Here is a 13579-nt window from a genome sequence, read left to right on the forward strand (position 1 = left end):
ACTGTACCCCTACACATCCCCCCTTTGGCCCAGAACTGTACCCCTACACATCCCCCCTTTGGCCCAAAAACTCTCAACCTTTGTTATTAATATAGTATAGTAATAATGAACTAAATGTTTCAGAGAACAAATCTTGGTATCAAAGCATGAATCATTTTAATGAACTGATTCTAATAACTCAATGGAAATGCCATTCCACATTATTACAAATAACTTCATTTCTAGACATTTATGGTTTGATTTCTTTGTATGTATGGATCACTTGGGTTGTTACCAACATCTGGTGAAAATTTCATGTCATTAGCACCTCTAGTAATATATTTACTGAGAAAAATGGTGACGTGTTCAATCTTTATTTTACTCGCTGTATATCAGTATGAGTGAATATAAATTGCCAACTGAACTAAGTTGAGGGGGTCAGGGGCCAGATTTCTGTTGATACTGAGGTTATGTTTGTTTCTAACTTGTTTTGTCTGAATGCATCGTAATTCTCTCTGCAATGTTTCTATTTAAGTCAACCCAGATGGGTCTGTTTACAGTGTGATATAACAGTTTTCAGCTCATGGCTCTTACTTGTTGCTGCTGTAGAGAGCAGCCAGCTGATGGACCATGCTGACCACCACTTCATAACATCTTGAAACAAAGCAGGACAGCTCCTATAAAAAGAAAGAAACAAGTCAAACTGCAGCGCCAATGCTGAATCCAATTCAGTTACGGAAAAAAAAAAGTTTAGTTTTACCCACCTGTAGGAATGAAATGAATCTGCCCATTTGAATCTGCGACTCTCCTTCAACAACGCTGGTTTCACACACTGTAGCACAAAAACACTGAACATCTTATTTCCATCAACAAAGTAAAAAATGCAGTGAAGGCTATAAGAAAAGTCACTATAAAGGTAAATAGAGATGACAGCCTACCTCCCTCTCCATAGTACAATAAACCATTATAGAACTTGGTTTCTGCCTGAATTAAAATAATAATAATAATAAATGAGTTCACAGAACACAATCAAACCAACCTGAGCACTGTTCTGACTGTACCTACCTCATATTTGAGCTTTTTCACTTCACTACAGAGAGCAGCATATACGGTGATGACTTTGTTCAGAACCTGCACACAACAAAGCTGCTCAAAACCAAAATCACTTATTCAGCTGAGTAGATTACACATTTGAATTTACGTACCTTGTTGTCTGTTTTAATCATCTCTAATAAAGACGACTGTTCGTAAGGGAGAAGCTGATGGAGAGAAGATGGAGTTAGGAGGCAAATACAAGTTTGTTTTGTGTAGCAGGCTGATGTAAAGCTTCTGAGTTCAGATGTTTTACTTTCAGTGCGATGGGGTCAAGAGTGAAGTCCCAAACGTCTCCTATGGAGTCGTCCAGAGCTTCTTCAATGCCCTTCAGCTGGGAGGTGTACTCCTCCAGGAACCGGCTGTAGCTCTTCAGCTGGACCTCTGTGTGTATTTCTGTCAGGTTTGACAAAGCAAGCGACTGAGTGCATTTAACCTGCATTGGAATATGCTAAACTCAAAAATGTACTTCTTCTGCACTGTGCTATTTATTTCGCTTTGTGAGCTTTATGATCAGCTCATACACACATCTTTGTAAAACAACTACCTCTAAATCAGCAACAAAATGTACTGTATGCATGCAATACACATAAATCATGACACTGCAAACCAATATGCGATTTGAATGGTTTCCATTAATTACACATTATTATTATTATTATTATTATTATTATTATTATTATTATTATTATTATTATTGTTGTTGTTGTTGTTGTAGTACAATACTGTGACAAAGTCACATTATTTGTTGTTTGCCTCCAGTCAGACTTCCTTTAATTTGTACTGTCTATTATATTTGGAAGCTGGAAATCAAAGGCACTTTAAACTGCAGAACAGCTGTGTTTACATGTCATGTTACAAAAGACATGGTTGAGATGCTACAATGCTTAATGAAGCTGTTGCTAGGAAAATATATCAGGCATCAGCCAAAATAGATGCTAAGAAATAGGATATTGGTGCTGCTGTTTAATGTCAGAAATAAATTAAAAACGTGAAACTGCTGAAAATGTCGAAACTACAGGTTAGCGAACGAAGCTAGCCTTTAACTTTACGACCTAATTACGTCTTAACTTGTCTTTTAGGACCTCCACTCTAACCAAACACAAAAMTGTTCAACAAGTTCTCGTTTAAAGGTGATTAGTTTTAACTAACCAGTAATGTTTGGCTTCCTCTGATTTCATTAGCACAAGAAGCCCAGTAGCGAAGCTAACATTGGAAGCTAACATTAGCTAAAGTTTCCTCCGTCGCTGTTTTTCTCTGAATCCCAGGACTGAGCGGCGCACTTACTTTGTGAGCCGTCATCAAAACGGTCAAACTCCCAGTCAGGTGCAATGGTGTCCACGGCCATGTTTCCAGAAAAGATCACCCAAAACCCAGAGAGAAATGCTACAAAATAGAGCTGCACAATCCCATGATGGATCTTGTGATTTTGGCCGCTAGCGCTCATGGGAAATGTAGTCCACTGTGAAGAGCATCTGTATAGAAACAAGCATCACACTTTCTAATCCTGTTGTCCTTTCTGTGTTTCTTTTTTTTTCTTTTTTCAAATCAACCCAGTGTGCTTTTTGTTAAATAATGAACATTTGAATCTCATTAAAATGATTTATTAGGAACAATGTCAGAATTTTTTTCTTAGCTCATTGTGGCCTTATTAGTGTATACCTACTTTTCTCATATTTATATAAATCTGACCCTGCCAGAAACATAATTATCATATTTATACAACAGTTTTGGAGTCTATACAATATACTGTACAATAAAAAGGTTTTAAAAAGCCCAAATAAACATTTAGACATTGCTTTCCCAAAAAGCCACATTCATTCCTTTCTTTTTATCATGTAAATAAAATGTTACCTAGGTATCTAAACAACTTTAACTTTAACATTACCCACAAAACTGTCTTCTTTATCCCTTTCGAAAGTTTAAATATGTTTAAAAAAACTTTGGGTGTAGAAAAAATTTATAATTCCTTGCTTTGTTCATCGTAAAACACAAATGTGTTTGAGAAGTGCAGATGTGGACTGTTACGGTTRTCTAGCATTCTGGGTTAAGGGTCCAGATCAAGGAAGATTAAGTGTGAAAATCAGGGGTTGGGAGTTTCAAGATGATCAAAGTTTGTTAGCAAATAGCATGATAAGTTGATCAGGTCAGCAGTTGTCTGACTATGTGTGAAGGATGCAGAGGGAGAGGGAGGGGGTGAATACTTATAAAAGCTGTGTGCCACATCTACCAGGCAGAGTCTTTTTGTAAGCTCTGTAGCTTATTGATGCTCTTCTACTGCTGTGGAATAAAACTTTATATTTTTATTTCTAATTGGCTGTCTCACTGCCACAGGTTAATATTTGAGATATTTAAATCTAATGCATTCATTGTTGCAGGTATTTTATCTTCATTTTTCTTAGTAAATCCAAAAATAGTTGGAGTGGTGAAAAAAATCGCATTGATTGTTGCAGAAAATTTGTCAAAATGGACCTTTAAAGAAGTTAAAGTAGCAAACAACTATAAATAACACTGAGGATGCAACTTTGCTTCTCCAAATTTTAGAAAATAGTGAAATGTTGTCCTAAAACGCAGCTGATTATTACTGTATGTGTGCACACTGCTGCAGGGCTGAGGGAGTCAACAATATAAGGGTTTTCTGTGTGCACATGTGTGTGTGTGAATGATAACTGGTGACACAATGACAACTCAACGCACAGTCCATCGGATGACTGTCATGATCGGCAGCAGTGTGCCAGAATAGATGCTTCTTTTGCTCCAAAGGCGTTCTGTAAAACGGTAAGATGTCTCCTTTTTTCCATTTTCCATTCTGATTTGCATTTAAAAAGTCATGTTTTGACTTTTCTCGATTATGAAATATGTGGTTGTAAGAAGCTGAAGAGGCACACCAAGAGAAAGAAGACATTTGGTTTTGTGATTAAACTGGGATTATCTTGGATTTTTATCATCACTCTTTTGACATTTAAACCCTGGAATAAATATAAATATGTTTAGTGTAAACTGCTGTTTCCTACTGTCCCGAGCTTTCTCTTTTTTTTCCCCAATGTTTATATATTTATATTCAAAAGGGAATTATACAGCAAACTGTTTTTGACATGTTTCCTTTAATACAACCTTTAGCAGCTTGTGATCAAGTTTTACATTTTGAACATTATATTTGTATAATTTAAGAATTTTGGCTGTTTAGCTTCGGTCGTCTTCCAGGAATTTCAGCTGAATCACATAGCTTATGTGAAACAATTCAGCCTCAGTGCTGCTGATGGGACTGAAGCATGAAGAATGATAATGTAGGCAGTCTGTGTCATCAGGAGACTGAAACAGCAGCAGTCCTGTCTGACAGAAAAAAAAACAGCTGTCACATGGCGACATAGATTAAAACAGGAGACACACATTTTCCAAACATAGCTGACGTCACTGCAAACACTTATAATAAAAAAATCCTCTTACATCTGTATTTAAAAAAAACTTAAATGATATACTGCGTATCGGTATTTGTTGTGTCACCTCTTTTTCTTAGTTTACTGGGAAAAAAAGTAGGATTCTAAATGCAAAATCTTTTTAATTACTTTAAATATTACAATTTTGCTTTAAATACAATTCTTTGAAATACTTCGAAGGAATTCTTCTGCGGTGGGCACAGTTCCCCTAAAGCACTAACAGGGGAACTAATTTCCTGATTAGTGCTTTAGGGCTTTTGCTAATTTTAAAATTTATGAGCGGATTAGCACTTGCTAAATTTATAGGCTATAAATTAGCACTAACTGAGGTTTATAAATGTTATTGATCAACGTTAATGTTAACAGATGAGGGTGAAAGCTGTCACACATTTTGTTCATATGTGTATCACTTATTCACTATGGTGACAATTTATGAAGACAAATACAGCTGTGGAAGGTCAATGCTAAGTCTAAAGAGAGCAACATGGCAACATGTGACTCATGTTGTCTGTTTAAAAAAAGTTCATATGTTGATTGCGCCATTTTAGTGCTTTAGAATTAGCTTTTACTGAAACTTTAAGTGCATTAGTGCTTTAAAATTAGGGGACCTAAATGTTTGATTTAGTGCTTTAGGGCTAGCAAAACAAATTTTTAGGTTAGTGCTGCTCACCACTGGAATTCTTTTTGTCATTTAAATTTGACAAACAAAAGCTTCTTATCCGCCCAAACTCTTTCAACACAAACACATACCTTTTGTCAAAATTTGATTGATGGCTAACCCTGACCCCTTCTCCTCGTACAGACCACCCTGACCCTCCCCCACAAACACACATTCTGAAGCATCCAACTGAGTCTCTTTCTTCCAAAGTGAGTTCATTTTTCTGTTGACAGAAGAAAAAGTTTTTGCAGTTTACTGAATAWGAACATACCGGAATGTGGATTAATTTCGAACATTTTTGTTGTCTGTGTTGGAGATTTAGGCATTGTAAATTCAATATAAAACAACTGTGACATGCAATTCCTTCTCTGGTAAAGGAGTTTGCTCCTGAGATGTAAAATTAGACACACAAACATGTTTACCACCCAAAGCTATTTTTAACAAATGAGCTAAGCATGAGCCCATTTTCCCATTCTTAAGGAATTGCTGAGTCGTTAATTTAAGAACAACTCCTGACCGAAACACTCCATACACCTCAGTACCATCAAAAAAACTGATTTTGAGGAAAAACGCCTTTAAATTTAGAGATTTTCCCTGTGAGCTAGCAATGTTTTTGTTTCTTTTCAGCTGGGAAATGTCAATATTCGAATACCATTTGAGATTTTCTCTTTATAATGAAATGAAAAATCCCTCATTAAAATGACATAAAATTAAGATTCAGACCAAATATCAATGTATTATCGTAACCAATAAGACAAATTAAGGCATACCTCTGGTTCCGTTTATGAAATCAGAATGATCTAAATAACAAAATGTAGCTTTTAAAGCCTGGAATGTGAAAATGTAATTAGATAATTTTGACCAAATTTGACTTAATCCTCATTTTGATATGATGGGTCACATTTTTGATTAATTTTGATACTAGTTTCACTCTAGAAACTATAAAATGATGAAATGAGAACTATGTAAACTGTCCAGAATTTAGTCTTTAATTCAAACTTTTGTTGGTTTTATTCTTTGTTTTTGTTTTAGACCTCCGTTTAAATCACCWGGTCAGAACGTTGAGCAGCAGAAGAGCCCAACATCACAGCATGGTTGTCCCAAAATCACCGGAAAAGAAACTGCCCCAAAATCTTTGTTTGGAAGCCCGCCTCAGTCCAAACCCATCCCTGTCCCAGAACTCTGGAGGTCTCAAACATTCGAGCTCTAATGGAAGCTTCTCATCAGTCACAAGTCTGGAGCTTCGGCCTCAGGAGTTCAGCGAGACGGACGCTCTGCTCCCCAACGAGCTCTACGGTGGGTCCAGGTTCAGCAGATCTTTGAGCTCAAAGGACCCCGAGGGTTCATCTGGACCTGAGGAAACAGTGTGCTCCATGGTGCTGCAGATCCTGGTACCGTTTCTGCTGGCTGGGTTTGGGACAGTTTCTGCAGGGATGCTGCTCGACGTGGTCCAGGTAAGGAAACGGACGAGAGCAGACACCGTGAAGTCTCCCAGAGTTTTAGATCTTACATCACATTCACACAGTTTACATCATGGCCAGAAAATAAAACAAATGTTTCATCTAAGACGTCTGCGGCCATCTCTCGGTGGTTTGTTTGCATCTCTGCTCTCTTTGTGTTTTTGTGGCAGAGCTGGGATGTTTTCCAGGACATCTCAGAGATCTTCATTCTGGTTCCTGCTGTTTTAGGCATGAAGGGGAACCTGGAAACGACTCTCGCCTCTAGACTCTCCACCGCTGTGAGTGTTTGAGCACAGGTCCATTTTGTTGTCCCACTGCTCCTTTAAGCTGGTGCACGCATCTAACAGTTAATTTGCGAGAGGCGGAGTACACTTTCTTGTCTCCAGAGGCACCCCACGTATTAAATCAGAAGCACTTCTGTGCCAKCTCTTTGTCTCAGGGGTCCTAATTCCTTCTACTGAAGAGTCCACCTGAATAATGATGAGTGGATTATTTGAGCTGGTGGGGGAGGATTCATCCAGACTCTCACTGCATTCTTCTGAAAGCCACAAGCTGCTGTAGTGTAAAAATGACTCTAACTCTAGGTTAAATTACTTGCCTAAATTAAGATATTGTTTGTTAAGTTATTTACCAGTAATCAGCCTTTTCAATAAAATACTTCCAATCCCAAAACCAGATTCAGTCAAGCAGCAAACACAACGAGACAGGCTCTGAAGCTAGCTTAGATAAAGGTTTATTTCATGCTCCCAAAAAACATTTGGCGATCCAAAAACCTTGATTTAAGGCAGTCTGGCCTATGTTGACTAAAGGTGAGCGATTGAGTTCCCCTTTTCTGACCCTTGATTTTTACACAATTGAAACCAAAATCTAGCCTATATGATAAAAAATCATTTTAAAGAGTGAGTTTTATATTTTTAACACATGCATACATGATGCTCACATTGTCTTGATGACATTTTGACGTTCAGCTGTCATTTGTCTGCTCCTCTACTGAAAACACCTTATGGAAGAATATCCCACTGCATCAGTGAAAGATATTACGGTGTAAGAAATATGTGTTTTAATATGGTATGTCCGAATAAACAGCTGGATTTCTTGTTAAAAACTTTATTTCAGTCCTCTGACTCCAATCAGGTTCATTCAGCTCTCAGCAGCACAGGCCTCAGCGTGCAACCTTGGGCCAAACCAAAACAAACACGGGAGCTCTGCTCTGAGCAGACACTCTGCAAAACACTGACAACTTCTCTCTACTATAATAATGAATTGAGCTTATAATGTTCATCCCTTCCTGGTTACACCCCAGGAGGTGTTACCTTTTACATCAGACGTCAGAACGTCACTCAGTTTTGTTTAGGCTAAGAGAAAGAAAGAAATGATAACACACCAACTCTTTGTCAGCTTCAACCTTACAGACTGAAATGATCAGAAAGTAGAAAATACAAAACTGAATCTAATATTCAATTAATCGGTTACAAAATTTCTTCAACGGTACACTACACGATCAAAAAAATCTTTAAATGGCACGGATATTTTACACAGTCTCAGATCTCGTATCCAGCCAGTCATTAATCTAACTTCAAACATGCTGAGGACGGTTCTTCTAATGAATAATTATCTCTCTGCAACTTTTTAGTGTTGCCTCCTCAGGTCACATTCAGTTCAAACGAGCCTGTGTTACTGCTTCACAACTTTTAAGTCACTCATCTATTGATTACTTTTTCTTATATGATTACATTTTTTCATCACAATTTTTACTAGCTCTCCTGTTGTCGATATTTCTGGGCAGTATTAACGTCAACACTTGCTGTTTTTCTCATCTTTTTATGGCCTAACATCCACCTTGCCGATCAGCCTATTTTTTTTCTCCGTCCCTACACACTTTACTAAACTAAAAGTCAGCATTGCGTTACCATTAAGTCTATAATAAAATCAGCAATATCTATGTTGAGTATAACGTTCTATGTATTGTTTAAGTTTTACCCGATCATAATACTGCAATCACACAGGAAATCCTTTTTTACTTTAAWACTATGTAATTTATCCAGTTAATGCCCTTCATTCTTTAAATTATTAAAACCACAGTTAATCAACACACTCAGTTAATATACTAGTTATACAACAACTAATCAATGCATATCTTTGTTATTGCATGTAATTACACCCTTCACTCTCTTGGCCTGAAGCAGAATCACAGTTATCTGCTGCTGCACGTTCTCTGAATTAAGTAAATGTCTTTTCTGATGTTTTTATATATTTCTATTAATTTAACAAGTTAGGTTCATTATTTCAGAGCTGTTTACCAGTTGTTTTATTTCAGGTGAATGCTGGGAAAATGGAATCTTCCAGAGAAAAGTGGTTGCTAATCGTTGGTAACCTGGCACTTAAACAGGTGAGTGTTTCCGTTTCAGATGATTAACTTTTATATTCAGTGAAAAAAGCTGATCCTTTAATAAGGCATGTTTCAAATGTATGTTGTGTTCTTTGCTTTACACTTTGCAGCTACAAGCCACGGTGCTGGGCCTGCTGGCGTCCGTCATGGCGACTCTGTTGGGCTGGATGGCGGAAGGACAGATGTCCTTGAATCACTTGGTGCTCCTCTGTTCAACCAGCCTCTCTACGGCTTTCGTGGCGTCGCTGCTGCAAGGTGGAAACTCTGCTCAAATCTCTTTCCTTAAACGAAGGAGGCTTAAACACAATTTATTTTGCATTAGCTATAAGTAGGGGAGACCGGGGACAGTAACAGCAAGGGACGGTTGCAACACGTCATTTTTCTCCCAACAGAAACAAGCTAGAGTGATGATATTCACACTGTACATGCTCAGTTAGATGCCCCACCTTGCAAAGAAAAAGTTAGCAGTTTCAAAAACTGCTCCAGGATTTATTTGAAAAAAAAAWKKTTTTKARGKWMCMAARKWWTTTTTTTTTTGCCTAGCTTTATTTTTGTAATACTGTTGTCACTGTTTTTGTGATCCAGCTCAAACTTATATGGTTTAAACAAGTGAAATGTTGACTTTAACTAATATAGTTAACATGTATCCATATCAGCTTATAACACATGAGGTTTTATCATGGCTGACAGGAAGGGGGACAGTTGCAACAGTTGTTGCAACTGTCCACATACGATAAATCCATDTAAAAACAGAGGATTAAGATGATATCAAGATGTTGAAATTAAGTTTACACTTAAAAGGGTATTGGGTAGTCATGAATTTTTATAGTTTAAAACTTAACTGTTTAAGATGTATTTTCTACAGTTGTTGTTTCCAACAATGGCTTTAAAATCCCAGTTTCTTTCTATGTAAATTATGCATAATGTGACAATAGGCGAAACAAAAGTTAATTGCCTCACAAATTGTTCTATTGTCCTTGTCTCAAAAAGTCAACTGTATTTTATATCAATTAGAGTCGTTGACATCTGTACATAAGGTCTACTCATCAAGGCAAATCTATATTTGTCATTTGATCAAAAAGAATAAATAAATAACACTGTAATATACTGTAATTATAACTTAGTTTTTATTAATTTAGCAATAATATAAATATAAAATTTATAAAACTTTTATTTACAGTGAAATATATTGTATTAATAATATGCTGCAACCACCCCCAAACATTGTTGCGACTGTCCCCGGCCCCGGGGCCAGTTGCAACATCTGACTTTTCATTTTCAAATGCAACTTGTGAAGAACGTACATGCTTTAATCATCTATAAATGGTTTTGACTATTGACAGACAGATGTACGTTTATTTTGTTAAAATTCGGTTTGTCTAATTCAAACCATCTCTGAGTAACAGAGTCAAATGCAAAAAGTGTTGCAACTGTCCCCGGTCTCCTCTACACATCCAGACAGATTTTTTTTAAATCCCTGTGTKATCTGCTGTCCAGGTGTTATTATGGTGGGAGTGATTATTGGCTGCAAGAAGATAGGACTGAATCCTGATAATGTGGCCACACCGTTAGCAGCCAGCTTTGGAGATCTCATCACTCTCGCCTTGTTGGCGTGCTTCAGTCAGTGGTTCTACTCCTTYATGGGTGAGAGAAATGTGGACATTGTGATTTGGTTAGTCACTTAGAGAAATGTGTTATGTTCTTCCTCAACATCCAAAACTCTGAAAACCTACTTCAGTGTTTGATGCTGTCCTAACAAATGAAAACATAATTGATTAGAATTTCTTTTGACAGAGTTTTACCCCTACGTGTTGTACCTGGTGGATCTTTTTTATTTATGTCTGATACCCGTTTGGATGGTCGTCTCCTCCAAACACCCGGCCAGTCTCATCCTGCTGCGCACAGGCTGGGAACCAATCATTGCAGCGATGCTCATCAGCAGGTGCGAAAGAATAAAACCCGAGCTGAATTTGTCAGGATGAAATGTTGAGTTAATGTGTCAGAAATATGAAAAAGTTGGGACATCTTGTTAAATGTAATGAAATTGTGAAAAAGAAGATGGTAATGATCAGTAAATCTCATAAACATATTTTATAGGTATTGCTAAATTATATTTGTATGGGTTTTTTCAAGGTACTCGCGTTTGCTTTTACAGTCTGAAATAACATGCGTGTTTGTTTTTTTTTATATACATTTTTCAGCGTTGGAGGACTTATTCTGGACAAGACTGTGTCAGATCCAAACCTGGCGGGAATCATTGTTTATGCTCCAGTCATAAATGGTACATTATTGCTCTCGGCATCAGCGTTCAAAGAGTTAATAACTCAAAAAAGTTGGGTGCAAGCTTTAAAAGAATACACAGAGATGTAAATCTTCCCAGAAGGCATTAGCATACATACATTCAAAGAAAATGTGATTAGTAGTTTCAACATGTTCGTTACAGAATAAAAAAATTGTACATTCAAAGCCAAAACGTTTACTCAAAAAATCAGCAGATGGATATATTCCGTTAATAGTTTTAAAATGAATTTCTTTTTCTTTTAGTGTAATAGGAAATTTGTAAAAAAATTTTTTCCTTAAGTGCTTAGCATCTATTTTTGAAAAGGAATTTGAAATTGGATTTCTGAAAGTAGAAAGGGGATACAGTTCTCTGTTAAATAACCTTCCTGCACACTCTGTCGGACCGGAGCGGAGGCTGTATAAATTGAAACACAAACGAACACCTGCGACCTGCGCACCGCAGCGCAGCAGAGACGCATGTAATGTAAATTGGAACTCCTCTCTTCATGATGGATGAACTCCAACTTTGAACTTGATTTATCCCTTTTTTTTTTAAACTTTGTATCTACTTCAGCCAGTTTTTTTAATGGTGACATCTTCTGGAAAGTCCCTGGCTCCTCCTGCCAGTCAGATCACTGCTTATCTTTCATCTTTCCCAGTTGAAACCAAAAAAGACATCTTAGAGCTTGAATATTTCCCCACCTTGTGCCTGATTGTGACTTTAGTGAACTCTTGACTTGTCATCATAACTTTGTGCTGTCATTGAAAATAATCACATTGCACTGAAACTCAGGTCTCACTAACATGACAAAGTCCATTCACACACAGCAAGCACTGAAACATTGGTGTAACCCGTTTATGTACTACACCCTCTTACGATGATCAATTTTCCTCCGTTTTCGTCTGAAACCTGATCTGATTCCAGCTCCTGCTTGTAACTTGATTTTCCTCCAACCTCCCACGTTTCTACATTTGCTCCTGAATTGTTAAATGTTTTTCTACCAAAACAAAAAAATAAAAATAAAAAATAAAAAATCCAAATTAGGGAGAAAATTTTCCTTTGGCTCTCTCCATCAATATTTATTCAAAGTATTTTTTAAGAAAAAACTTGAGTTCATGTTATGTGTAAATCTTCATTTATTCAATAGATATATTTGCATTGTAGTTATCATTTGTTTAGTATTATCTTCAAAGGTTTCTCGTTCATTGCGTTCTCACCAATCCGCTTTGTTGTTCACCCTCAGGTGTTGGAGGAAATCTGATCTCTATTCAGTGTAGTCGCATATCTACAGATCTGCATTTGAACTACTCAACCAGAGGCATTCCAGAGGGCCATAAAGTCTGTTTGAACCCCTTTTACACCTTCTTTGGATCAGGTATTTTCAATTTCTTTACCGGTCAATAACTCACTCATTATTTGCATCTTACACCTGGAAATGTTTTTAATGTAGATTTCTGTTTTAATAAGTCATTTTCCATATAAAATATATAGTGAAAGGGTATTTTTTTGTAAATGAGGCACAAATATGTCACACATTTTAATCTCACTGAAACTGGCAAGTAGGCATATTTTCTGCTAAATGTAAKTGCTAAATTGCTGCTGAACATTACTGAAGATGAAACTGAGCTGCTGAAGCTAAAAGAAGCAGAACACCAGCTAAAAGAAAGGGTAAAAAGCAGGCAAACACTAGCTGGGAACTAACAGTAGCAAAAGGCTGGTTTTACAACTGTCTAAATTTTCAGTTTTGCCTTGGCAGGAGCAAACCACAGATCTGCTCAAGTTCTGCTCTTGTTGGTCCTCCCGGGTCAACTCATCTTCATACATGTTATCCATCTGATGAAAGGAGGGCTCACGTTGCCCAGCCCTCTCTTCACCGTCTTCTTCTTGTCAGCTTCTCTTATTCAGGTGAGTCAGTCACGTCTGCATACTTCAGCGGCCCTCAGATCAGCAGTAACGCTCTCGTCTCTGTCCGTTAGGTCTTCTTGCTGCTGTGTACAGCTGATTGCATGGTCCACTGCCTGTGGCGGAGGGGCAAAGACCCTGACAGTTACTCCATACCCTACCTGACAGCTCTCGGAGATCTCCTGGGTACTGCCCTTCTCGCTCTTGTCTTTGTCACACTGTGGTGCATCGGTGACACTGGCAATGTATAGGGTCACAAGTCCTGTTGTTGTATTGCATATTGTTGTTTTGACCTGTTTTTATGCATGTAAAGCACTTTGAGTGCACTTACTTATTCTGTTTTAATTTACATTTATTTGGCGTGTATATACAGTATATATA

The 13579-nt window shown here is 37.4% G+C and overlaps 2 protein-coding genes across 4 annotated transcripts in view; one reads left to right on the plus strand and one right to left on the minus strand.

Annotated features, from left to right (window-relative positions):
- Positions 1-2495, minus strand: part of washc4 (WASH complex subunit 4) — a 26109-nt gene extending 23614 nt beyond the window's left edge. Inside the window, exons 1-7 of the mRNA XM_014005618.1 lie at positions 2359-2495; positions 1328-1467; positions 1185-1238; positions 1045-1110; positions 918-963; positions 744-811; positions 574-656 (exon numbers count right to left, since the gene is read on the minus strand). Coding sequence (XP_013861072.1) covers positions 574-656; positions 744-811; positions 918-963; positions 1045-1110; positions 1185-1238; positions 1328-1467; positions 2359-2419 — 518 coding nt within the window. The 5' untranslated portion in view covers positions 2420-2495. The remainder of the gene's footprint in view (positions 1-573; positions 657-743; positions 812-917; positions 964-1044; positions 1111-1184; positions 1239-1327; positions 1468-2358) is intronic.
- A 774-nt stretch (positions 2496-3269) lies between these two features.
- Positions 3270-13579, plus strand: slc41a2a (solute carrier family 41 member 2a). Of its 3 annotated transcripts, none has more exons than XR_001310030.1 (12): positions 3270-3849; positions 5311-5375; positions 6199-6620; positions 6797-6904; positions 8944-9015; positions 9126-9270; positions 10513-10659; positions 10810-10957; positions 11217-11296; positions 12540-12671; positions 13039-13201; positions 13273-13365. XR_001310030.1 is itself a non-coding variant. In XM_014005619.1 (12 exons), the coding sequence occupies exons 3-12, from the start codon at positions 6258-6260 to the stop codon at positions 13447-13449; spliced, it is 1521 nt and encodes a 506-aa protein (XP_013861073.1). In that variant the 5' UTR covers positions 3274-3849; positions 5311-5375; positions 6199-6257; the 3' UTR covers positions 13450-13579. The 3 variants fall into 3 exon arrangements, 2 of the variants coding, with proteins under 2 accessions (XP_013861073.1, XP_013861074.1); XM_014005619.1 differs by having other exon boundaries at positions 3274-3849; positions 13053-13201; positions 13273-13579; XM_014005620.1 differs by lacking the exon at positions 5311-5375 and having other exon boundaries at positions 3274-3849; positions 13053-13201; positions 13273-13579.

The sequence above is a fragment of the Austrofundulus limnaeus genome, unplaced genomic scaffold (assembly GCF_001266775.1).
Source record: "Austrofundulus limnaeus strain Quisiro unplaced genomic scaffold, Austrofundulus_limnaeus-1.0 Scaffold31, whole genome shotgun sequence".
NCBI lineage: Eukaryota > Metazoa > Chordata > Actinopteri > Cyprinodontiformes > Rivulidae > Austrofundulus > Austrofundulus limnaeus.